The sequence below is a fragment of the Denticeps clupeoides genome, unplaced genomic scaffold (assembly GCF_900700375.1).
Source record: "Denticeps clupeoides unplaced genomic scaffold, fDenClu1.1, whole genome shotgun sequence".
NCBI lineage: Eukaryota > Metazoa > Chordata > Actinopteri > Clupeiformes > Denticipitidae > Denticeps > Denticeps clupeoides.
Window position 1 is genome coordinate 15,536 of NW_021629903.1, and position 25,625 is coordinate 41,160.

General features: G+C 42.5%; 2 protein-coding genes and 1 pseudogene across 5 annotated transcripts; all 3 read left to right on the forward strand.

Annotated features, from left to right (window-relative positions):
• The first annotated feature begins 142 nt into the window (after nt 1-142).
• LOC114776979 (sodium- and chloride-dependent GABA transporter 2-like) lies at nt 143-10,087 on the forward strand (annotated as a pseudogene).
• On the forward strand, nt 7,364-25,625 carry LOC114776977 (sodium- and chloride-dependent GABA transporter 2-like). 4 transcript variants are annotated; one of them, XM_028966901.1, is made up of 15 exons: nt 17,678-17,905; nt 17,975-18,037; nt 18,274-18,408; nt 20,310-20,450; nt 20,561-20,645; nt 20,739-20,871; nt 21,684-21,818; nt 22,025-22,128; nt 22,227-22,351; nt 22,468-22,580; nt 22,675-22,812; nt 22,910-23,012; nt 24,370-24,470; nt 24,879-25,049; nt 25,149-25,625. In XM_028966901.1, the coding sequence occupies exons 1-15, from the start codon at nt 17,875-17,877 to the stop codon at nt 25,239-25,241; spliced, it is 1,671 nt and encodes a 556-aa protein (XP_028822734.1). In that variant the 5' UTR covers nt 17,678-17,874; the 3' UTR covers nt 25,242-25,625. The 4 variants fall into 4 exon arrangements, with proteins under 4 accessions (XP_028822736.1, XP_028822735.1, XP_028822734.1 ...); XM_028966902.1 differs by lacking the exons at nt 17,678-17,905; nt 17,975-18,037 and adding an exon at nt 15,678-15,698; XM_028966900.1 differs by having other exon boundaries at nt 17,693-18,037; nt 25,149-25,617.
• Nucleotides 10,117-12,771, forward strand: LOC114776981 (sodium- and chloride-dependent GABA transporter 2-like). The gene is made up of 4 exons (XM_028966907.1): nt 10,117-10,238; nt 11,601-11,641; nt 12,200-12,370; nt 12,470-12,771. The coding sequence occupies exons 1-4, from the start codon at nt 10,175-10,177 to the stop codon at nt 12,560-12,562; spliced, it is 369 nt and encodes a 122-aa protein (XP_028822740.1). The 5' UTR covers nt 10,117-10,174; the 3' UTR covers nt 12,563-12,771.

Genomic DNA, 25,625 nt, shown 5'->3' on the forward strand with positions numbered 1-25,625 from the left:
GAGAATGCAAACAGAATTCCAGATATTCTAACAAACAACGTATCTCCAGACGGAGCTGGGCAGTGTTCGGTGGGAGATCCTCCTCTGCGCCATTGCCATGTGGGTCATTTGTTACTTCTGCATTTGGAAAGGTGTGAAGTCTACAGGAAAGGTTGGTGTTTAGGATTCAAATGTAAAAATTAAACAATAGTAAACTTTCAATGACTACAAGAATTTTATTTTTTATCATTTCTATTTTTTTATTTTGAGCATGTAGAATTAGACAGAGAGTGAGACAGGTTTTATGCAGGCAGGAAGGAAGGGCGGAAACGCATGACATTCACAAGATGCAAGGGCGGTCCTAACCTGTTTGGTGCCCTGGGCGAACAACCCCCCCCCCCCCCCCCCCAAACACACACACGCACAGAGAAACATAAAACACATTACAAATAATGTATTTACATATTTATTGTAAAACCTGTTGTTGGAACCAACACTGAATTGTCTAGATAAGCATATACGGGGCTTTGACCTTTTCTTGTCCATCTTCCTTCGGTATCGAAACCCATCCTGCAACCCAAGGATCGTCCCAATGTAAAGGAATAGACACTTTAGTGCGCAGATTTGGTTCATATTTATTCTGCAATTTCACACAACTAGGAAAAATTAATTGTGACATATTGAACTTGGATTGACAATATTATGAATGAATGAAATATGCTTATTTGGAAGCAGCCATACCAAGGACTTCTGCTCACTTCCTGCATATATGGGTGTGATAGAGTACATAAAGACAGCTCATTATTTGCAGCTCCTTATGTTTGTTCCACTTAAATACCGCAGTGTCACGGGTGGGCTGGACATGGCGGTGAAGGAGGACGCATTCGCACGATCACAGGACAGGGGTTTAATACAGACTTCACAAGACAAGGGAACATTAACACGCACAATGACACGACGGTGAACAGACACGAACAGGATAAGTTTTATCGCACGGATTCGCCGGTACACTTGGGGAACTGATTAAAAACATGACATGGATCATGGCGGGGAACTGGCGATTACCGGAGGTGCGTCGCTGGAATCTGGACGAGACGGCGGCGTCGGGGACGTCCATACATGGAACCTTGAACATGGAACTATGGAGCAGACGTCCTCCCGACCATCCACGGTTTCCTGGATCTCAGCGGGGCGTAGATCGGCTGCGTCCACATGGTCGGGTCATTCTGTCACGGGTGGGCTGGACATGGCGGTGAAGGAGGACGCATTCGCACGATCACAGGACAGGGGTTTAATACAAACTACACAAGACAAGGGAACATTAACACGCACAATGACCCGACGGCGAACAGACACGAACAGGAGTTTTATAATTATATAAATAGACAACAAGTGAACACAATCAGGGAACATTACACAAGACAAACATGAAACTCCGGTCCGGTCAACCCCTGCCGGTCCGGATCATGACACGCAGGCTGCAATGCTATTTATTTAACAGTGAAATGTCCATATTCATCATAAATCTATGTGCATATGAGCAAAGTTCCCAGGTCAATTTTATAGTGAAAAATGTTTTGGGCCAGAAAAGTGTAAGTTGATACTATTTGTACACATCCTACTTTACCCTTTTTTTTCTTTCAGTGCCACTGCACCTCAGGTACACCACATGAAAATGTACACATATAATTCAGACAGAGATTTTCTCTGTTCGCCAATGAAATGAAAGGAAAAGATCCAATTTAAGCCTGGAGGCTGTTAGAGGGTCTGGGGTACAACACAGTGAAATCCCGACTGTGAAGATTTTCAGTCATCCAGGTGAATTTGTCTGAAAGTTGAGTCATGGCAACTGGACTTCTTTCTTTTATTTCTTTAACGTTTGATTCTGCATCCACGGAACTTTGTCAGTCTGAGGGAAGTTGGCTTGTGTTGCCCTTTCATCCATCCCCCAAATATCTGGCCCAACTACCACATCCACCAGGTTGGCCACATTTAATGACCCATAAAATGGGGGCAGGAGGAGCTGCCAGGGTGGAGCTGTCACATCTACCCACACCCCTCCCCCTGCCTTTGTTTCACTTAACAAGCCTATTCAAGGCAGGAGTGAGGGTGAAACCAACCTGGAGGATACATTTGTGGTCACAAGCCAACTTCCCTCAGATTGACAAAGTTCTTGGATGCAGAATGAAACATTAAAAAATTAAAGAAAGAAGTCCAGTTGCTAAGACTCAACTTTCAGACTGTGAAATCCCGATTAACCCTAAAATGCTGGATCTCTATTTTCAGGTGGTGTATTTTACAGCCACTTTCCCCATACATGATGCTGCTGGTGTTGCTGATCAGAGGGTTGACTCTACCTGGTGCCCTGCAGGGGATTGTGTACTATCTGAAGCCTGACCTCACCCCGCTTCTAGATCCTCAGGTTACTTTGAACAGCCTGTATGAGTTGTCAGTTTCAAAGGATTCAAACCAGAACTTTTCCGACATAAAATGCAGATCTCACAAACCCCATGGTGTCACGACTACGGACTTACGAGGGAAGGAAGCGCAGAGGTCTGACATGCTGGGAAGGGGATTTATTATAACACAATAAATACAAAGAAACAATGGCGCGGTGGCCAAAAAGGGGAAATAAAGGGGAACACCACAAACAAACCCGCAGGCGTGTGCCGATTGCCAGAACTCAAAACACATATGAAACTAAACCAGGTCAAGTTCGTGCAGAGAGTCCACGAAAATGCCGGAGATCTCGAACGGGTGGAAGTCTCTGGCATTTATGGGGCGTCAGGATTGGAGTCAGGTGTGGAGCCCAGCTGCAGGCAATCCTGACAGAGCCCCCCCCTCCAAGGGCTACGTCCTCGGAGCCCCAGCAGTGGAGGCGGCGGGGCAGACGGCGGCAACCACAGGGCTCCTGCCCTGCTGTATCCTCCCCTTGGAGGACCCGGGCTGGCTCCGGACCCTCGGCCTGGCTCCCCGGCGTGGTCTCGCGTGGCGGCCCCGGACCCTCGGCCTGGCTCCCCGGCGTGGTCTCGCGTGGCGGCCCCGGACCCTCGGCCTGGCTCCCCGGCGTGGTCTCGCGTGGCGGCCCCGGACCCTCGGCCTGGCTCCCCGGCGTGGTCTCGCATGGCGGCCCCGGACCCTCGGCCTGGCTCCCCGGCGTGGTCTCGCATGGCGGCCCCGGACCCTCGGCCTGGCTCCCCGGCGTGGTCTCGCATGGCGGCCCCGGACCCTCGGCCTGGCTCCCCGGCGTGGTCTCGCGTGGCGGCCCCGGACCCTCAGGCTGGCTCCCCGGTGTGGTCCCACATGGCTGCCCTGGACCCTCGGACCTGCACAGAAAAATCAGGGCCGATCCATCCGGGTACGTGCGGGCCCTGTCTCTGCACGTCCCCTCTGACACGTCTTGTGTCACCCCCTGCACTGCGCAGGGAGATTGTTCCAGAGCCTCCGGCGACCGTTCCAGGCACCCCAGGCTGATGCCTTCTCGGCACGTGCAGCCCCTCTCACTGCACGCCCCTGGTGCCAAGGTGGGGGCATTGCCAGACCATCTGGTGGACACAAAGAGGGGAAATGGGGGCGACATACGGACACTAATGCCATGCACACACACAAAGACAAAGACAGAGAGAAGAGAGGGTCGCCTGGCTCCCTCTCTGGGGTCTCCGGGACCTCCTCAGGGGGCACAGCCAGGATCTCGAGAGGTGCGACCTTCTCGTCGCCCACCAGTGCTGGGTCTTCTTGCCCCGGATCCTGACTGGCGCTGGATGTGGTGGAGGGGCAGAGTTCGATCCCTGGCTCAGGCTCTGGCCGATTAAACTCCGCCCTCAGCCTCTGCTGAAAGTCCCGAAAACTCCTGTCTGTCTCTCCCTGCTGCCAGAGGGCTGCGCTCCAGCCCCATGCTGACCCAAGCAGACGAGAGGATGGTGGTGGTCTTATCAGTGTCTGCTGCCCCACTGAAGGGTCCCGGGACACTTGGGCTGTCCCACAGGGGGCTGGGCACGTCGCTGGAGATGGTGGTAGGTGTGTGGTGTGGAGGGGGGGGACGTCTTCTCCAGCAGGTGTGGACGCTGGTGCTGCGCTGCCATTTCGCTGGGGAACGTCCGGGCAGAGGGAAGGCGGGTCGGCGACTGGAGCAGGAATGGAGGATTCCCTGCGAGGCAGTCCCGGCAGCGCAGTTGCTGGCTGGCGACCTCCCGTCGCCCTCTTCCACCAGCTTTCCTCACACTGCTGGGAGGGACGTGGGTTTCCACGGCCCTCGTGACGATCCTGGATGGGCGCGATGGGCGGAGCCATCCCGGCACCGACCGCCGAAACGGCGTCATCCTGGTCGTCGTCCGTGTCAACCTCTTACCCCCGGAAGTCACGTGGGTCATCACGGACGCGGCGATGATCTCGGACGCGCACACTGGCCGGAGCCATCCCGGCAACGACCACCCACCGAAAATCCAGGTCATCATCGCTTTCGTCATCCGTGTCCTCCACCGGTGACTCCGAGGGTCGTCCACCCTGCGGACATCCTGGACCTATGGCGCGATAAGCTCCCATGGGCAGTACTCTGGCCATTGGGGCTGGAGCTGCCCACCTCCACGCTGGAGGGACGCCGCCGTTGTTGCCGCTTACACCCCTGGAAGTGACGTGGATCCCCACGGACCTCGTGACGATCGTGGACGGGCGCGATGGGCGGAGCCCAACTCGCGTCTCCCGTGCTCTTGTCGTCGTCATCGTCCATGTCGTCCCAGTCCACGGGGAGCCACGGGTGAGGGGGCAGATCGAAGACGATGGCGTGGGCAGCAGCGAGGAAGTGACGTGGGCAGCGAGCGCAGAGGACGCGAACCCCACGATCTTCGGCATGTCGAGCCAGGAACTCTGCGCTCTGCTGGCCAGGCTCCCCGTGGACTGGGACGACATGGACGATGACGACGACGCGAGCACGGGAGACGCGAGTTGGGCTCCGCCCATCGCGCCCGTCCACGATCTTTCAGGCCATGAAACAGCAAAACAGAGATCAGTGACTGAGAATGGAAACATAGTTGGGCGAGAAATGTGTAGAAGTTCCCCTTCCTCTGCTGCAAGAACGGTGAAGGTTCCAAAAGAACAACTCTTTACAAAGCAAGAGACTGTAATTTAAACAATTCCTGTATTACTGCTATTTTATATAACAGTAGTAACTGGCTGCCAAAAGGAACTAAAAGTCTAAAGTACAGTTCAAGGATACAGAAAAAAATAATTCTTGGACTCCTCAAATTTACACATAAAGAACACTAGATTAATAAAAATTAAAAGCAAGAACTTACAGTCATCAATATGTTCATACAGTTAGAAAAAGCAGAAAATCATTTTGTGTTCAGATTAGTCAGCACATTTAGACTGACAAATATGAACCTGTCTTACTGTAATTTCCATGTGTGCTTGTTTTTTGAATAAATTCAAACACAATTCAGGATGGTACACAGTGCTTCACACTGCTTTAGTACAAATACATAATATTGTTTGTACGACAAATAAACAGACATTTCTTGTGCTCTTTATGGTGGTTGTGATGAGGTTTTAAGGGCCGTTTTCAGAGGTTTTAAGGGCCGAGAACATACTAAAAGGAAATAAGGGAAAAAGGCTGGCAAACCCAGTGCGAGACCATATAATTAAACAGATGATTTAATAATAAATAAAAATTAAACAAATAAATTGCAGAAAGATAGACAACAAACACAGATAAGCTTCAGCGGTGGTCTAGTTCTACCATGAAGCCAGGCTGATGATGATGAGTGTCATGACACGAACACAGACAGAGAACAGGGGACCAAACTAAGACATGAGCTGAACCCTAAAACAGAAGAGCCCACGCTGACCTAGAGACAGGGAGAACACAGACAGGGAAGAGACAATCTGACTGAAAGTAGAACTCAGACGCTGTGAAGTTACAGTAGTTTCATGTTGAAAATTCAACAGATATTCAGATATTCACTAAGCACAACCCTCCACAAAGACTTCTGTTTTACCTAATACCTAACCATATTTTATATTATATTTAATTGCTTTTTTTTTATTAATCTAGTGTTCTTTATGTGTAAATTTGAGGAGTCCAAGAATTAATTTTTTTCTGTATCCTTGAACTGTACTTTAGACTTTTAGTTCCTTTTGGCAGCCAGTTACTACTCTTTTTTTCAGTAGCTTCCACACAAAGTGATCATGTGATTCAAAACCAATGTAGAGCTGTGCTGCTGCATGGAACTAGTCAGACGCATTTTGGTTTATTGAGGTTTTCTTCACCTTCAATTTTATACAAATTAAAGTCGTAATGACTGAAATTGATTAGGATTTAACCGTTTAAGAACTGAATCTAGCTGCTTGGACTATAGGACTTAAGAACAGTTTTTACCCTCATTTTATTCAACTTTTCCACAGCAACACCTGAACACCAACATTACACCCACATTGTGTTACTCACACACAAACTGTACGTGCACACACTTAAATACTGACTGGAACACGCATCTACACTCTACGTGCTAACTGTCATTGTACTTGCTGCTCAGTATTGTCAGTTTGCCTCATCTGCCTGTTCTACCCTCCCACATGAAAATTGTTACTGTCTTACTTCTTCATATCTCACATCTCATATATTTTCTTGTAAACTTAGAACTTATGACTTCTTGCGAAGTGACAAATTTGATATTGCCAATTTATTTTCTTTCTACCTTGTAAACTTAAAACTTTTTAGCAGTTTTAGCAGTGACTTGCATTTTACTGTAATGTTTTTCCCTGTGTTAACTTGCATATGACAAATAAAATTGAAACTGAACTACATTTCGATTTTTTTCACAATTATACAAAATGTTTGGAGATTCCCATATCTCTGCTACAGAAATGGTGGAGGTAAGTTATGTACAAGATACACTGAGATATATTGAATTTCTTTATTTTACACTAATTTGTTACTGTAGTCTATACCACAAGGACTGTATGGTTTACGATGCAGTAATGTATGAACATTTAAATTTTAAATATCATGTTTCATAACCACAACTCTAACCTTATGTACACACGAACGAACAACATAAGAAACATTTTGTTAAAACGTATATTACTTTGTACTGAATTTTATTTTCAAGGTGCTTTCTTGGTGCCCTACGTGGTGGTTGTGGTGACCTGTAGGATCCCCCTGTTTCTTCTGGAGAGTGCGATGGGTCAGTACACACAGCAAGCAAGCATCACCTGCTGGGATAAGTTGTGCCCAATTGCTCAGGGTGAGTGGGGAAGAAAATTTCTCATCTGTTCAGGTCAATATATTCAAGGATTCATAGTAGTTAATATCATGTGTATGGAAGAAATTAAAATTTTCTGTACAATGAAATTTTTTCCTTGCTGTCCACATACAAGGTAGGTAAATTTAATATATGAACACAGTGAAGGTTTCTGTGCTTGTGGTATTATTGCTGTTAGGTTATATGGGTGTTGTAAAAATGTTTTTGAATGGAGATTTGAAGAAGATAGCCTAATATTCTTTAGAGACAATAAATGTACTGTTTGTCTCAAAGGGATTGGCTACACAGGTACAATAATGAGTGTCTATAGCTGCATGGCTTACGTCATCATCCTTGCCTGGGCACTTCTGTACCTGTGCTTCTCTTTCTATGCCAAACTGCCCTGGGCCAGCTGTGGCCACACCTGGAACACAGGTATGAACACTGACTACACCTTGGCATGGGTAACAACAGCAGCATAACAGTAGTGCAACAGCTTCAAGAAATTAAGAATAATGAACTAAAATATATTTCACTTCCTGCAGAAACTTGTGAGGACTTTAACGCACTGAACAAATATAACCAGACTATAAACACCAACTCGACCTCCCCAGCAATTGAATTCTGGGAGTAAGTTTATAAAATCAAACACAGAAGAAAGCTTTAAGGACACTGAGAATGCAAACAGAATTCCAGATATTCTAACAAACAACGTATCTCCAGACGGCGTGAGCTGGCGATCTCAGGTGGTATTGAGGAGCTGGGCAGTGTTCGGTGGGAGATCCTCCTCTGCGCCATTGCCATGTGGGTCATTTGTTACTTTGCATTTGGAAAGGTGTGAAGTCTACAGGAAAGGTTGGTGTTTAGGATTCAAATGTAAAAATGAAACAATAGTAAACTAGAAACAGTAAACTTTCAATGACTACAAGAATTTTAATTTTGAGCATGTAGACAGAGTGAGACAGGGTCGATGCAGACAGGAAGAAACTTTCACAATGAAAGCAGACAGGAAAGCATGAATTCACAAGATGGGGATTAACTTGTAAGAAAGACACACAATACATTGACAAACATTCAATAACCCGACACAACAACAGGTGCAGACAGTCAGATAATCAGGGGCTGTGACGCCCATGGGCTAAGGGTTTAGCACAACGGGTGCTCCTGCACATGATTATGGAGTCCTGATCCATCCCAGCTCCATAAGAACCATGAAGCAGCACCCAGTATGGGATGCGACAATGATGTGGACATGCACATAACTCACCTTAGGTTTGTTCCAGTTTATGTTCCTGGCCTTATTGCCACATGCCTTTGGGTCTGTAATTGTTTATCCTTTGTTTCCTTTGTTTTAGCCCTTGTGCCGCTTTTGTTTGTATTTATAATCAAGTACTCTGCGCCTCACTCTCCTACCGACCTACCAACCTACCAATGTGACAGGGGCAACCACATGGAATCCATGGAACTACAGCCTGGCACATCATCCACGGTCCGAGCCGTGACACAGTTATATTACAAAATGTGTGGAAACGTTTGCCTCTTTGGCTGAGTGGAAATCAGACGTGCCCATCTCACAAATCTTTAGTTAAAATGAGTAGATCCAGTATAAGCCTGGAGGCTGTTAGAGAGTCTGGGGTGCAACACAGTGAATTCCAGATTAACCCTAAAATGCTGGATCTCTATTTTCAGGTGGTGTATTTTACAGCCACTTTCCCATACGTGATGCTGCTGGTGTTGCTGATCAGAGGGTTGACTCTACCTGGTGCCCTGCAGGGGATTGTGTACTATCTGAAGCCTGAACTCACCCCACTTCTAGATCCCCAGGTTACTTTGAACAGCCTGTATGAGTTTGTCAGTTTTAAAGCATTCAAACCAGAACTTTTCCAACATAAAATGCAACCCCATGGTTGTTAGTTTGAATCATTGCTTGGACCTTTAGTGGGTGGAGTTTGCCTTCACTATACCCAGTTTTTAAAATTCTTTTTTTGATAATAAAATGAAATCATATAATAGGTTTGTGTGTTTCATGCAGGTGTGGATGGAGGCTGTAACTCAGGTCTTCTTTCTTTTGGTGTGGGTGGAGGAGTGTTGATTTCACTGGGGAGTTACAATCCATACAACAACAACTGCTACAGGTATGATTTAGAACCCGTCAGTCCCCAAAAATCTTAAATCAAACCACACCCCTTTAATATCCCCAAATTAGCATCCTAAATTCAAACCTCTCTGGCAGGAACTGTTTCTGGCTCTGTTTGTTGAACGCTGGTACCAGTTTGGTGGCTGGATTTGCAGTATTTTCAGTGCTGGGCTTCATGGCTAATGAATACAATGTTGGCATTGCAGAAGTTGCAGAGTCAGGTACTGTACTTATAATGGCTTGGGAGTATCTATATAAAACAAACAATACGAGTAATCAATATAGTTCAAAATAAATTATGCTTGTGGCTACATGAATAACTTTTTTCTTCTTACAGGTCCTGGTCTGGCATTCATTGCGTACCCTCAGGCAGTGGCCATGATGCCTTTACCCCAGCTGTGGGCGATATGCTTCTTCATCATGATTATATTGCTTGGCCTGGATTCACAGGTGGCATCAAAATGTGTACACACATACACACACACATAAATACACACACTAACAAACAAACAAACAGATATTAACTGTTGGATGCATAAACTCTAGTTTGTTATGATGGAGGGGGTGATAATGCCAGTGATTGACCTGGCTCCCACTGTGCTGCGCAGACCTGGACGAAGAGAACTTTTACTGCTGGTCTTCAGCCTCTTCTGCTTTAGCATAAGTATCCTAATGATTACAGAGTTGATCAGAGCACCAAATATAAAGTTAATCTGATTGTAGTCATTTGTATGATTTGTGTCTATAATTGCTTGTCTATAAATAAGCCTTTTCCCTGTAGGGTGGGATTTATGTCCTGCAGGTCTTTGATTACTATGGCATGAATGCATCTTCCAAACTCTTCCTCTCTAGTCTTCAGTGTCTCACAATGGGCTGGATATTTGGTAAATAATAAATAATTGCAGTAAAATCAAAGAACGTCCTTATGCTGTAAATGCAGTGGTGTGCCTTCTCTGTTTAATTAATGGTTTTATGTTGTTTAAATGTTTCAGATCATCAAAAAATAATATACAGTACAGGCCAAAAGTTTGGACACACCTTCTATTTCAAGGTGTTTTCTTTATTTACATGAACATTTACGTTGGTAGATTCTCACTGAAGGCATGCTGTGATTACTGCTTTGCACACACTTGGCATTCTCTCGATTAGCTTCAAGAAGTCGTCACCTGAAGTGGTTTTCCAACAGTCTTGGAGTTCCCAGAGGTGTTTAGCACTTTGCCTTCACTCTGCTGTCCAGCTCACCCCAAACCATCTGGATTGGGTTCAGGTCCGGTGACTGTGGAGGCTAGATCTCCACTTTTTGTTAAGTACATAACTCCACATGTGTTCATTCATAGTTTTGATGCCTTCAGTGAGAATCTAACAATGCAAAAGGTCATGAAAATAAAGACAACACATTGAATGAGAAGGTGTGTCCAAACTTTTGGCCTTTAATGTATACTAGTCAAAGATTACTGTCACAGCTCAATAAATGAATCATGTAAATAAGACCTGCCTGACAAAGTGATGTAGACCAAAATATCCTCAAAAACCAGACATCATGCTGAGATCCAAAGAAAATTAGGAACAAATGAGAAAGAAAGTAATTGAGCTCTATCAGTCTGGAAAAGGTTATGAAGCCGTTTCTAAACCTTTGGGACTCCCAGCGAACCACAATTAGTGAAAACATGTAACAGTGGTGAACTTTCCCAGGAGTTACCTGTCGATCGGGGCAGAGTTCATGACAAGAGAAAGGGATGGGGAGCCAAGACGAAAAGCACTGCTGAGCAAAAAGAATCACTGCATTTCAGAAAAAGAACATCATACCAACAGTAAAATATGGTGGTGGTGATAGTTTTATGGTCAGAGGCTGTTTTGCTGCTTCATGGCCTGAAAGACTTGCTGTGATTAATGGAATTAGGATTTCTGCAGTTTAACAAAACACCATGAAGGAGAATGTCCCTCTATCTGTCCATGACCTCAAACTGAAACCAACGTGGATTCTGCAACATGACAATGATCCAAAACACACCAGCAAGTTCACCTCTGACTGGCTGAAGAAAAACAGAATGAAAACTTTGGAGTGGCCTAATCGAAGTTCTGACCTGAATCCTATTAAGATGCTGTGGCATGACCATGAAGTACAACAATTTTGTTGTTCAAAATTCCCACTTTTGATGATCTGAAACATTTAAATGTGACACATGAATAAAGTACTATACTACTCTAGTTACGCCAGATAGAAAACGTGCCTTTCCATCTTCCAGGAGCGGAGCGCATGTGTGATGCAATTGAAGACATGACAGGAGTGAGACCCAGCCGCTTCTTCAGTTTCTCATTAGTGGTTCTGACAGTTTTTAAACAGGATTCCACACGTGTATGACCCATAGTGATTCTAATTAATTCAGTTAAAAATATATCAGTATGATGCTGTGCTTATTGGCTGATTTTTAGCTAGTCTCTGTTGACATGGATAATGATCATTGATAATGACCATAATTACTAATAAGAAATCAGATTTTACATCAGAAAATTACAATGAGCCAGCTTTATTGGTCCTGTTGTGGACACCTTTTGCTGCTGGCTTGAGCAAAAGAGCCAAGAGGCATGTCATACTTTAAGCACACTTATTTTCTATTATACTTTCCCAAACCATACATGGTGTCTGCAATTTTGTCCTTTCTCTACCAATTTGGTTACCTGTCACAAAAACGTATTAATTATCTTACAGATTCCTGTGCTGTGCATGTGCTGTGCAACAGCTGTGCATGGACTTTACTGTATTCCAACATGTGGTGCATCTGTCTTAAGAGTGCTGAATTTATGTGTTAATTTAAATTATTCCATAATGTCCTTCTTTCCCCAGGTATCCTTAATTGGCGCCTTGGCCAATTACAAGCCCCTGACATTTAACCGAACCTACACATACCCGGTGTGGGTGAATGTGCTGGGATGGATAATGATGCTGTCGTCCAGCCTGGCGGTACCAGTACTGGCTGTCTACTTGCTGTGTACTGGAAAAGGAAGCCTGAAACAGGTTAGTTTAAGTTTTGATGGAATTTATATATGCATGTACAAGTTTATTTGTTGATCTGGTCTGTAAATAAATAATGATGGTATTTCTCTCTCTTACCAGCGCTGCATTCATCTTTGTCAATGTGCTGATGACCTTCCTTTGACCCGGAAGCAGAGGGAAGAGCTTTCAAAGTTGACCCCAGATGCAATGTAGTTGCCGTGGGGAACAAATAAAGCTTTTAAGAAGATGTTGGGACACCTAAGAGAAAATAATCTAGAATTCTTTGGTTTATTAAAAGTTGTTTGCATCAATGTGAAAATAATAACTAACATCTGAGTAATGAACATTATCTTGCAAGTAAAACTGTACACATACATTATCTTAGATACCATAATAAAAGTTAATCATGAGGAGTTACTAAAGGCTACTAATTGCAGTAGTGCCACCTTCAGGAAAAAAGGGGGCTGTTCAAGTTTTATGTGTCTAACATGTTGATCACGTATCATTCTTCTGTTCAAGAAATAAATTCATGACATTTTTAAGAAAGTTTCTGCCGCCCCTGTGAAACTGTTGATAAAGAAACATTAAAACAACACTGAAAGCAAAATTACTTATTTCAACACTTTTTATATCAATCAAATTTTTTATGTTAATTGCTAAGTCGGGAAATGATCCTCACTTTCTCGTGCAATATTCTGGCAAATGCTGGTTCCAACTGTGGAACCTGCTCATTCTGGTCAGTACTGCAGGGTAGCTGGAAACTAGCTGCAGGACGTGCCCATGAACAGGGTATCAGTCTAGTATAGGGTGAACTGTATTCATGGGTGTAATAACTATAAACTCAAATATTTAGGATTTTCTCAAATCCACTAAAACATGTAACGATCATTGTTGTACGATCATTCCAAGTAAAAGGAACAGAAAATCACAGAGAGTCAAATTACTACAGACTGCAATAGGAAATAACAAAGTGTCTGATAGTTTTGCAGATCACTCCCAACTCCATACCATGCAATAAAATTGATGAACAGGCAGCGCACCTACTCAGTTTTTTGGTGGGACAGTGAGATGCAAGACTGTCCAAGTGACAAACTAGGAACTTTGACTGGATAGTCCAACAGCAACCAAATTACAATTCTTATCGCTACACTCCACAATCCCCAAAACACGGAGGACGGCACAAGAACCACAGAACTCCCCTCTATAGGAGAACCATTAGTTACCACTGGAACTGAAGCAGCCAGGTAATCATGCAGTTTGTGGAGCTCTGAACAGTCAAACTTGTCTGTAAATGTTGCAACAGCTCAATGATAAACTAAATAAATATTACAAAAGTGGTGAAATAAAGTAGTGAAGATATCCGGGGACATAAGATCTTTTGCTTGCTTAGCACTGGCCCCTTGACTTCCACCCCATGTAAGGTCTGTTTTGGTTCAAAGTGTAGCTTAGTTTGCTTGATATTTTTGACTGACAGAACTAGGTGCAGCTGACATTACAGCAATAATCAGACCAGTTAGAGGAAGATGGAGCTCATGCAAGGAGAGGCTGAGTGTGGGGAACAGAAAACCAAGGCAAGTATCACAGAATTTCTCTTGACTGAGAATGGAAACATAGTTGGGTTAGAATTGTGTAGAAGTTCCCCTTCCTCTGCTGCAAGAACGGTGAAGGTTCCAAAAGAACAACTCTTTACAAAGCAAGAGACTGTAATTTAAACAATTCCTGTATTACTGCTGTTTTATATAACAGTAGTAACTGGCTGCCAAAAGGAACTAAAAGTCTAAAGTACAGTTCAAGGATACAGAAAAAAATTAATTCTTGGACTCCTCAAATTTACACATAAAGAACACTACAATTAATAAAAATTAAAAGCAAGAACTTACAGTCATCAATATGTTCATACAGTTACGAAAAGCAGAAAATCATTTTGTGTTCAGATTAGTCAACACATCTAGACTGACAAATATGAACCTGTCTTACTGTAATTTCCATGTGTGCTTGTTTCTTTGAATAAATTCAAACCCAATTCAGGATGGTACACAGTGCTTCACATTGATTTAGTACAAATACGTAATATGTTTGTACGACAGACATTTCTTGTACTCTTTATGGTGGTTGTGATGAGGTTTTAAGGGCTGTTTTCAGAGGTTTTAAGGGCCGAGAACATACACTAAAAGGAAATAAGGGAAAAAGGCTGGTCAACCCAGTGAGAGTCCATATAATTAAACAGATGATTAAATAATAAATAACAATTAAACAAATAAATTGCAGAAAGATAGACAACAAACACAGATAAGCTTCAGCAGTGGTCTAGTTCTACCATGAAGCCAGGCTGATGATGATGAGTGTCATGACACGAACACAGACAGAGAACAGGGGACCAAACTAAGACATGAGCTAAACCCTAAAACAGAAGAGCCCACGCTGACCTAGAGACAGGGAGAACACAGACAGGGAAGAGACTGAAAGTAGAACTCAGACGTTGCTGTGAAGTTACAGTAGTTTCATGTTGGAAAATTCAACAGATATTCAGATATTCACTAAGCACAACCCTCCACAAAGACTTCTGTTTTACCTAATACCTAACCATATTTTATATTAATATTTTTAAAAATTGTGGAAAATTATCTCTTTTTTTTCAGTAGCTTCCGCACAAAGTGAGCATATGATTCAAAACCAATGTAGAACTGTGCTGCTGCATGGAACTAGTCAGACGCATTTTGGTTTATTGAGGTTTTCTTCACCTTCAATTTTATACAAATTAAAGTCGTAATTGCCTGAAATTGATTAGGATTTAACCATTTAAGAACTGAATCTAGCTGCTTGGACTATAGGACTTAAGAACAGTTTTTACCCTCATTTTTTTTTACTTTTCCACAGCAACACCTGAACACCAACATTACACCCACATTGTGTTACTCACACACAAACTGTACGTGCACACACTTAAATACTGACTGGAACATGCATCTACACTCTACGTGCTATAACTGTCATTGTACTTGCTGCTCAGTATTGTCAGTTTGCCTCATCAGCCTGTTCTACCCTCCCACATGAAAATTGTTACTGTCTTACTTCTTCATATCTCACATCTCATATTTTCTTGTAAACTTAGAACTTATGACTTCTTGTGAAGTGACAAATTTCATATTGCCAATTTATTTTCTTTCTACCTTGTAAACTTAAAACTTTTTAGCAGTTTTTAGCAGTGACTTGCATTTTACTGTAATGTTTTTCCCTGTGTTAACTTGCATATGACAAATAAAATTGAAACTGAACTACATTTCGATTTTTTTCACAATTATACGAAATGTTTGGAGATTCCCATATCTCTGCTACAGAAATGGTGGAGGTAAGTCTAAGTTATGTACAAGATACACTGAGATATATTGAACTGCTTTATTTTACACTAATCTTGTTACTGTAGTCTATACCACAAGGACTTTATGGTTTAAGATGCAGTAATGTATGAACATTTAAATATCATGTTTCATAACCACAACTCTAACCTTATGTACACACGAACGGACAACATAAGAAAGATTTTGTTAAAACGTATATATTACTTTGTACTGAATTTAGTTTTCAAGGTGCTTTCTTGGTGCCCTACGTGGTGGTTGTGGTGACCTGTGGGATCCCCCTGTTTCTTCTGGAGAGTGCGATGGGTCAGTACACACAGCAAGCAAGCATCACCTGCTGGGAGAAGTTCCCAATTGCTCAGGGTGAGTGGGGAAGAAACTTTCTCATCTGTTCAGGTCAATTTATTCAAGGATTCATAGTAGTTATTGTCATGTGTATGGAAGAAATTAAATTTCTCTGTAAAATGAAATTCTTTCTTTGCTGTCCATGTACAAGTTAGGTAAAGTTTAATATAAACACAGTGAAGGTTTCTGTGCTTGTGGTATTATTGCTGTTAGGCTATATGGGTGTTGTAAAAATGTTTTTGAATGGAGATTTGAAGAAGATAGCCTAATATTCATTAGAAACAATAAATGTACTGTTTGTCTCAAAGGGATCGGCTACACAAGTATTATAATGAGGGTCTATAAGTGCATTTCTTACGTCATCATCCTTGCATGGGCACTTCTGTACCTGTGCTTCTCTTTCTACGCCAAACTGCCCTGGGCCAGCTGTGGCCACACCTGGAACACAGGTATGAACACTGACTACATCTTGCCATGTGTAACAACAGCAGCATAACAGTAGTGCAACAGCTTCAATAAATTAAGAATAATGAACTAAAATATATTTCACTTCCTGTAGAAAGTTGTGAGGACTTTGACGCACTGAACAAATATAACCAGACTATAAACACCAACTCGACCTCCCCAGCAACTGAATTCTGGGAGTAAGTTTTTAAAGTCAAACACAGAAGGAATCTTTAAGTACACTGGAAATGCAAACAGAATTCCAGACATTCTAACAAACAACGTATCTCCAGACGGCGTGTGCTGGCAATCTCAGGTGGTATTGAGGAGCTGGGCAGTGTTCGGTGGGAGATCCTCCTCTGCGCCATTGCCATGTGGGTCATTTGTTACTTCTGCATTTGGAAAGGTGTGAAGTCTACAGGAAAGGTTGGTGTTTAGGCTTCAAATGTAAAAATCAAACAGTAGTAAACTAGAAATAGTAAACTTTCAATGACTACAAGAACTTTAATTTTGAGCATGTTGACTTAGACGGAGAGTGAAACAGGTTTGATGCAGACAGGAAGAAAACTTTCACAATGAAAGTAGACAAGTATTTTGGTTCCCAAAATGTCCCATCTCTGCGCCGCACTATTCTACCGACCTATCAACGTGACAGGGACAACCACATGGACTCCATGGAACTACAGCCTGGCACATCATACACGGTCCGAGCTGTGACACATATTAGAAAATGTGTGGAAAATTTTTGCCTCTTTGGCTGAGTGGAAATCAGACGTGCCCATCTCACAAAACAATAAAAAAACATCATTTATCATTGTAGAAAATAATAAAGGACTCTCTGTACTGCCTTGAGGCTTTACATTTTCTGGGTATTTCTGCGAAAAGCTCTTCCCTACTCTAATTTGAAGTGTTCTTACCTGCCAAAAATTCCTGAACCATCTGTACACTTGGCCTGAGATGAGTAATTTACAAAGTTTAATTAACAATCCGTCCTTCCACATTATATTGTTTGCTTTCTCAATGTCACAAAAGAAACACACACACAAACACACACAGACACCAGGACAACATCTAAAAACAGAACCGAGCAATATGACCCTAAAGTGAAGGGCTTCAGATACCAACATTTTAAATGTAAAAATGAAACAACAACAATTCAATTAATTCAGTTTATTGATATTGCAATTAAATTATTAAATTAATATAACAGACACCTTTTGTTCTCCTTCCATGCCAAACTGCCCTGGGCAATCTGTGATCACACCTAGAACACAAGTAGATTTAGTTAAGATGTTTCTTAGATTGAGTTCATAGTCATGACTGGAAAAGCCAGCATTGAGATCAGGGACAGGAAGCTTTAATCAGACCAGACTAAAGAAGATGGAACTTGTGAACTGTGAAGAGGTTGAGGGTAGGAGAAAGAAAATTAAAAAAAGAGGGCAATGGAATAGCAATATAGAATTTTTCCTGGTTGTCGCAGGGAACATAGTTGGATTAGGAAATGTTTGGAGATTCCCATATCTCTGCTACAGAAATGGTGGAGGTAAGTCTAAATTATGTACAAGATACACTGTGATATATTGAACTGCTTTATTTTACACTAATCTTGTTACTGTAGTCTATACCACAAGGACTTTATGGTTTATGATGCAGTAATGTATGAACATTTAAATATCATGTTTTATAACCACAACTCTAACCTTATGTACACACGAACGGACAACATAAGAAACATTTAGTTAAAACGTAATATACTTTGTAATGAATTTTCTTTTCAAGGTGCTTTCTTGGTGCCCTATGTGGTGGTTGTGGTGACCTGTGGGATCCCCCTGTTTCTTCTGGAGAGTGCGATGGGTCAGTACACACAGCAAGCAAGCATCACCTGCTGGGAGAAGTTGTGCCCAATTGCTCAGGGTGAGTAGGGAAGAAACTTTCTCATCTGTTCAGGTCAATATATTCAAGAATTTAAGGATTCATGGTAGTTATTGTCATGTGCATGGAAGAAATCAAATTTATAATTTCTTTATAATGAAATTCTTTCTTTGCTGTCCACATACAAGGTAGGTAAAGTTTATTAAATGAACACAGTGAAGGTTTCTGTGCTTGTGGTATTATTGGGTCTGTCAGGAAGACAGACCATTTATTATTGTGCTGAGAATGGCAAAAATGAACATTAAAGAATGTTAAAGACCGCCACGCGAACACCGTCAAACGTAAAGAAACAACGGAGTGGTCAGGCCGAAGGCCTGACCACTCCGCACACGATGATATATTTTTTGCTTTGGTAGGTCGTACGGCCCGGCCACAAATCGGGTTAAAACGTGTAAAAAGTACCGTTTACCATCGTGCCGGGAACGCGTTTTTGGCTCCCGAGGCTAACCGTTGAAGCTAGCGACCCGAAAATCGAGGCGGGGCCGAAGGCCTCGCCGAGTCTTACGATCCGACATATGGGACGAGTCGGTGGCACCAACGGGGGTTTGGAAAACCCGGAAAAAGCCGGAAAACCGGGAAAAAGGCAATAAAAGGACACGTCTTACGTCCAAGTCCGCCACGATAAGACCGTGAAACGCACAGAAACAACGGAGTGGTCAGGCCGAAGGCCTGACCACTCTGCACACGATGATATATTTTTTGTTTTGGTAGGTCGCACGGCCCGCCCACAAATCGGCTTCAAAGCCTAAAAAGTACGGTTTACTGTTGCGCAGAGGAAGAGGTTTTCAGCTCCCTGTGACCAGCCGTAAAAGCTAGAGACACGGGTGTCGATCTGACATATTGGATGTGTTGCTACCGCCAACAGTGGTCAGGAAAACATGGGAAATAGGGAAGGAGGCCAAAAAGGCCATGTCTCGCATTTGTGGCTGCCACGCTAAGGCCGTGAGACGCACAAAAAAACGGAGAGGTCAGGCCTTCGGCCTGACCTCTCCGCACACAATGACGTATTGGTTGCTTCTTTGGGGATTACAGGAGGGCCACAAATCGCGTCCAAAACATTAAAAGTGTGAAAAAATCTGGTTTCCAAGAATTTGCGATGAAACGCTTCACAGCACACACACGACTCTCATATCAAATCGTGCGGCTTGTCGTTACGCACGGTTTGACATATGGCTCGGCTCGGCCGGATTTACGGTCCGCGCGCAATTAGCCAAAAAGCGTTTTCGGAACGCGTTTATTATTCTAGCCCAAAATTGGACTTTTTTGGAGTTTGTGTCCAGACGGTTTGACATACAAAGAAGATATTGATGTCGTCTCGTAGATCTCGCCAAGGCCGACGATTTGACGTATGGTTTATCGCCGTCTGACTTACGGATCATGCACAAATTTGGGAAAACAAAAAAGTGTAAATGGGCGAAAAAAATTTATTTATTTATTATTTCAGCCTTTTTTCGGCAATTAATGCGGGTCGTACCGAAGCACGCACACCCGCGTGTTATATATCAAAAATTAGAGCTTTGTTGCGTGAGGTGTGCTATTACTTTTATAAGCGATCGGACTGGGCCTGGCCGAGCTATTAACGCTGAAACAGGGTAATTTCCCATTGGAATGTATTGATCGCTAATTTTAGCATTGGTAGCATTTGTAAAAAAAAATTCTTTGAAGTGATACTGCAGTACCACATTAAAGAATTCCCATTTTACAAATTACATGCCCGCGGCTGTGACCAATGCCCGGACAGACCCATCAAAATTTCCCCTGGGGATTTTTGTTTCTAGTTGCTGTTAGGCTACATTGGTGTTGTAAAAATATTTTTGAATGGAGATTTGAAGAAGATAGCCTAATATTCATTAGAAACAATAAATGTACTGTTTGTCTCTAAGGGATCGGCTACACGGGTATAATAATGAGGGTCTATAACTGCATGTCTTACGTCATCATCCTTGCATGGGCACTTCTGTACCTGTGCTTCTCTTTCTACGCCAAACTGCCCTGGGCCAGCTGTGGCCACACCTGGAACACAGGTATGAACACTGACTACACCTTGGCATGTGTAACAACAGCAGCATAACAGTAGTGCAACAACATCAAAAAAATAAGAATAATGAACTAAAATATATTTCACTTCCTGTAGAAACTTGTGAGGACTTTAACGCACTGAACAAATATAACCAGACTATAAACACCAACTCGACCTCCCCAGCAACTGAATTCTGGGAGTAAGTTTTTAAAGTCAAACACAGAAGGAATCTTTAAGTACACTGGAAATGCAAACAAAATTCCAGATATTCTAACAAACAACGTATCTCCAGACGGCGTGTGCTGGCGATCTCAGGTGGAATTGAGGAGCTGGGCAGTGTTCGGTGGGAGATCCTCCTCTGCGCCATTGCCATGTGGGTCATTTGTTATTTCTGCATTTGGAAAGGTGTGAAGTCTACAGGAAAGGTTGGTGTTTAGGATTCAGTTGTAAAAATGAAACAATAGTAAACTGGAAATAGTAAATTTTCAATGACTACGAGAATTTTCATTTTGAGCATGTAGACGGAGAGTGAAACCGGTTTGCTGCAGACAGGAAGAAAACTTTCACAATAAAGGCAGACAAGAAAGCATGAATTCACAAGACGGGGGATTAACTTGTAACAAAGACACGTAAAACATGGACAAACATTCAATGACCCAACAAGGACTAAAAATGAGGGGGCCATTATACAACAACAGGTGCCGACAGTCAGGTAATCCGGGACTGTGATGCCCATGGGAGTCCTGATCATCCCAGCTCCATAAGAACTGTGAAGCAGCACCCAGTATGGGCTGCAACATTGATGTGGACATGCACATAACTCTCCTTAGGTTTGTTCCAGTTTATGTTACTGGCCTTATTGCCACATGCCTTTGGGTCTGTAATTGTTTATCCTTTGTTTCCTTTGTTTAAGCCCTTGTGCCACTTTTGTTTGTATTTATAATCAAGTACTTTTCCAAAATTTCCCATCTCTGCGCCTCACTCTTCTACCGACCATGGCAACCACATGGACTCCATGTAACTACAACCTGGCACATCCTCCACGGTCTGAGCTGTGACACAGTTATGTTATAAAATGATTGGAAACGTTTGCCTCTTTGGCTGATCAGACATCTCACAAACCTTTAGTTAAAATGAGCAGATCCATATAAGCCTGGATGCTGTTAGAGCGTCTGGGTGCAACACAGTGAAATCCTGATTAACCCCAAAATGCTGGATCTGGTTGCTCTATTTTCAGGTGGTGTATTTTACAGCCACTTTCCCATACGTGATGCTGCTGGTGTTGCTGATCAGAGGGTTGACTCTGCCTGGTGCCCTGCAGGGGATTGTGTACTATCTGAAGCCTGACCTCACCCCACTTCTAGATCCTCAGGTTACTTTGAACAACATGTATGAGATGTCAAAGCATTCAAAACAGAACTTTTCCAAGATAAAATGTAGATCTCACAAACCCCATGGTTGTTAGTTTGAATCATTACTTGGACCTTGAGTGGGTGGAGTTTGTATTCTATATACCGAGTTTTTAAAAATATCTTTTGATAAAAATACATCATATAACAGGTCTGTGTTTTCATGCAGGTGTGGATGGAGGCTGTAACTCAGGTCATCTTCTCCTTCGGTGTGGGTGGAGGACTGTTGGCTTCACTATGCAGCTACAATCCATACAACAACAACTGCTACAGGTATGATTTAGAACCAGTCAGTCCTCAAAAATCTCAAATCAAACCGCACCCCTCTAATATACATAAATTAGCATCCTAAATCCGAACCTCTCTGGCAGGAACTGTTTCTGGCTCTGTTTGTTGAACGCTGCTACCAGTTTGGTGGCTGGATTTGCAGTATTTTCAGTGCTGGGCTTCATGGCTCATGAATACAATGTTGGCATTGCAGAAGTTGCAGAGTCAGGTACTGTACTTATAATGGCTTGGGAGTATCTATATAAAACAAACAATATAAGTAATCAATAGTGTTCAAAATAGATAATGCTTGTGGCTACATGAATAACTTTTTTCTTCTTACAGGTCCTGGTCTGGCATTCATTGCGTACCCTCAGGCAGTGGCCATGATGCCTTTACCCCAGCTGTGGGCGATATGCTTCTTCATCATGATTATATTGCTTGGCCTGGATTCACAGGTGGCATCAAAATGTGTACACACACACACACACATAAATACACACACTAACAAACAAACAAACAGATATTAACTGTTGGATGCATAAACTCTAGTTTGTTATGATGGAGGGGGTGATAATGCCAGTGATTGACCTGGCTCCCACTGTGCTGCGCAGACCTGGACGAAGAGAACTTTTACTGCTGGTCTTCAGCCTCTTCTGCTTCAGCATAAGTATCCTAATGATTACAGAGGTGATCAGAGCACCAAATATAAAGTTAATCTGATTGTAGTCATTTGTATGATTTGTGTCTATAATTGCTTGTCTATAAATAAGCCTTTTCCCTGTAGGGTGGGATGTATGTCCTGCAGGTCTTTGATTACTATGGCATGAATGCATCTTCCAAACTCTTCCTCTCTAGTCTTCAGTGTCTCACAATGGGCTGGATATTTGGTAAATAATAAATAATTGCAGTAAAATCAAAGAACGTCCTTATGCTGTAAATGCAGTGGTGTGCCTTCTCTGTTTAATTAATGGTTTTATGTTGTTTAAATGTTTCAGATCATCAAAAAATAATATACAGTACAGGCCAAAAGTTTGGACACACCTTCTATTTCAAGGTGTTTTCTTTATTTACATGAACATTTACGTTGGTAGATTCTCACTGAAGGCATGCTCTGATTACTGCTTTGCACACACTTGGCATTCTCTCGATTAGCTTCAAGAAGTCGTCACCTGAAGTGGTTTTCCAACAGTCTTGGAGTTCCCAGAGGTGTTTAGCACTTTGCCTTCACTCTACTGTCCAGCTCACCCCAAACCATCTGGATTGGGTTCAGGTCCAGTGACTGTGGAGGCTAGATCTCCACTTTTTGTTAAGTACATAACTCCACATGTGTTCATTCATAGTTTTGATGCCTTCAGTGAGAATCTACCAATGCAAAAGGTCATGAAAACAAAGACAACACATTGAATGAGAAGGTGTGTCCAAACTTTTGGCCTTTAATGTATACTAGTCAAAGATTACTGTCACAGCTCAATAAATGAATCATGTAAATAAGACCTGCCTGACAAAGTGATGTACACCAAAATATCCTCAAAAACCAGACATCATGCTGAGATCCAAAGAAAATTAGGAACAAATGAGAAAGAAAGTAATTGAGCTCTATCAGTCTGGAAAAGGTTATGAAGCCGTTTCTAAACCTTTGGGACTCCCAGCGAACCACAATTAGTGAAAACATGTAACAGTGGTGAACTTTCCCAGGAGTTACCTGTCGATCGGGGCAGAGTTCATGACAAGAGAAAGGGATGGGGAGCCAAGACGAAAAGCACTGCTGAGCAAAAAGAATCACTGCATTTCAGAAAAAGAACATCAGAAAAAGAACATCATACCAACATATTTTTTATGGTCAGGGGCTGTTTTGCTGTTTCATGGCCTGAAAGACTTGCTGTGATTAATGGAATTAGGATTTCTGCAGTTTAACAAAACACCATGAAGGAGAATGTCCCTCTATCTGTCCATGACCTCAAACTGAAACCAACGTGGATTCTGCAACATGACAATGATCCAAAACACACCAGCAAGTTCACCTCTGACTGGCTGAAGAAAAACAGAATGAAAACTTTGGAGTGGCCTAATCGAAGTTCTGACCTGAATCCTATTAAGATGCTGTGGCATGACCATGAAGTACAACAATTTTGTTGTTCAAAATTCCCACTTTTGATGATCTGAAACATTTAAATGTGACACATGAATAAAGTACTATACTACTCTAGTTACGCCAGATAGAAAACGTGCCTTTCCATCTTCCAGGAGCGGAGCGCATGTGTGATGCAATTGAAGACATGACAGGAGTGAGACCCAGCCGCTTCTTCAGTCTCTGCTGGCGCTATCTGACACCACTAGTATGCACAGTGAGTTCCTCTCTTATTCTCATTAGTGGTTCTGACATTTTTTAAACAGGATGACACTGTTAATTCCACACATGTATGACCCATAGCCATTCTAATTAATCCAGTTGAAAATATATCAGTATGATGCTGCACTTATTTTTAGCTAGTCTCCGTTGACATGGATAATGACCTTATTCATTACAAAAAAGAAATCAGATTTTACATCAGAAAATTATAATGAGCCAGCTTTATTGGTCCAGTTGTTGCCTGGCTTGAGCACAAGAGCAGAGAGCCTGCATGCACAAACAGCTGTGCATGGACTTTACTGTAATCCAACATGTGGTGCTTAAAATTCCTAACTGCATTTGTCTATGAGTGCTGAATTTATGTGTGACTTTAAATTATTCCATAATGTCCTTCTTTCCCCAGGCATCCTTCGTTGGCTCCTTGGCCAATTACAAGCCCCTGACATTTAACCGAACCTACACATACCCGGTGTGGGTGAATGTGCTGGGATGGATAATGATGCTGTCGTCCAGTCTGGCGGTACCAGTACTGGCTGTCTACTTGCTGTGTACTGGAAAAGGAAGCCTGAAACAGGTTAGTTTAAGTTTTGATGGAATTTATATATGCATGTACAAGTTTATTTGTTGGTCTGGTCTGTAAATAAATAATGATGGTATTTCTCTCTCTTACCAGCGCTGCATTCATCTTTGTCAATGTGCTGATGACCTTCCTTTGACCCGGAAGCAGAGGGAAGAGCTTTCAAAGTTGAACCCAGATGCAATGTAGTTGCCGTGGGGAACAAATAAAGCTTTTAAGAAGATGTTGGGACACCTAAGAGAAAATAATCTAGAATTCTTTGGTTTATTAAAAGTTGTTTGCATCAGTGTGAAAATATTAACTAACATCTGAGTAATGAGCATTATCTTGCAAGTAAATCTGTCTATTATCTTAGAGATACCATAATAAAAGTTAATCATGAGGAGTTACTAAAGGCTACTAACAGCAGTAGTGCCACCTTCAGGAAAAAAGGGGGCTGTTCAAGTTTTATGTGTCTAACATTTTGATCAAGTATCTTTCTTCTGTTCAAAAAATAAATTCATGACATTTTTAAGAAAGTTTCTGCGGCACCTGTGAAACTGTTGATAAAGAAACATTAAAACAACACTGAAA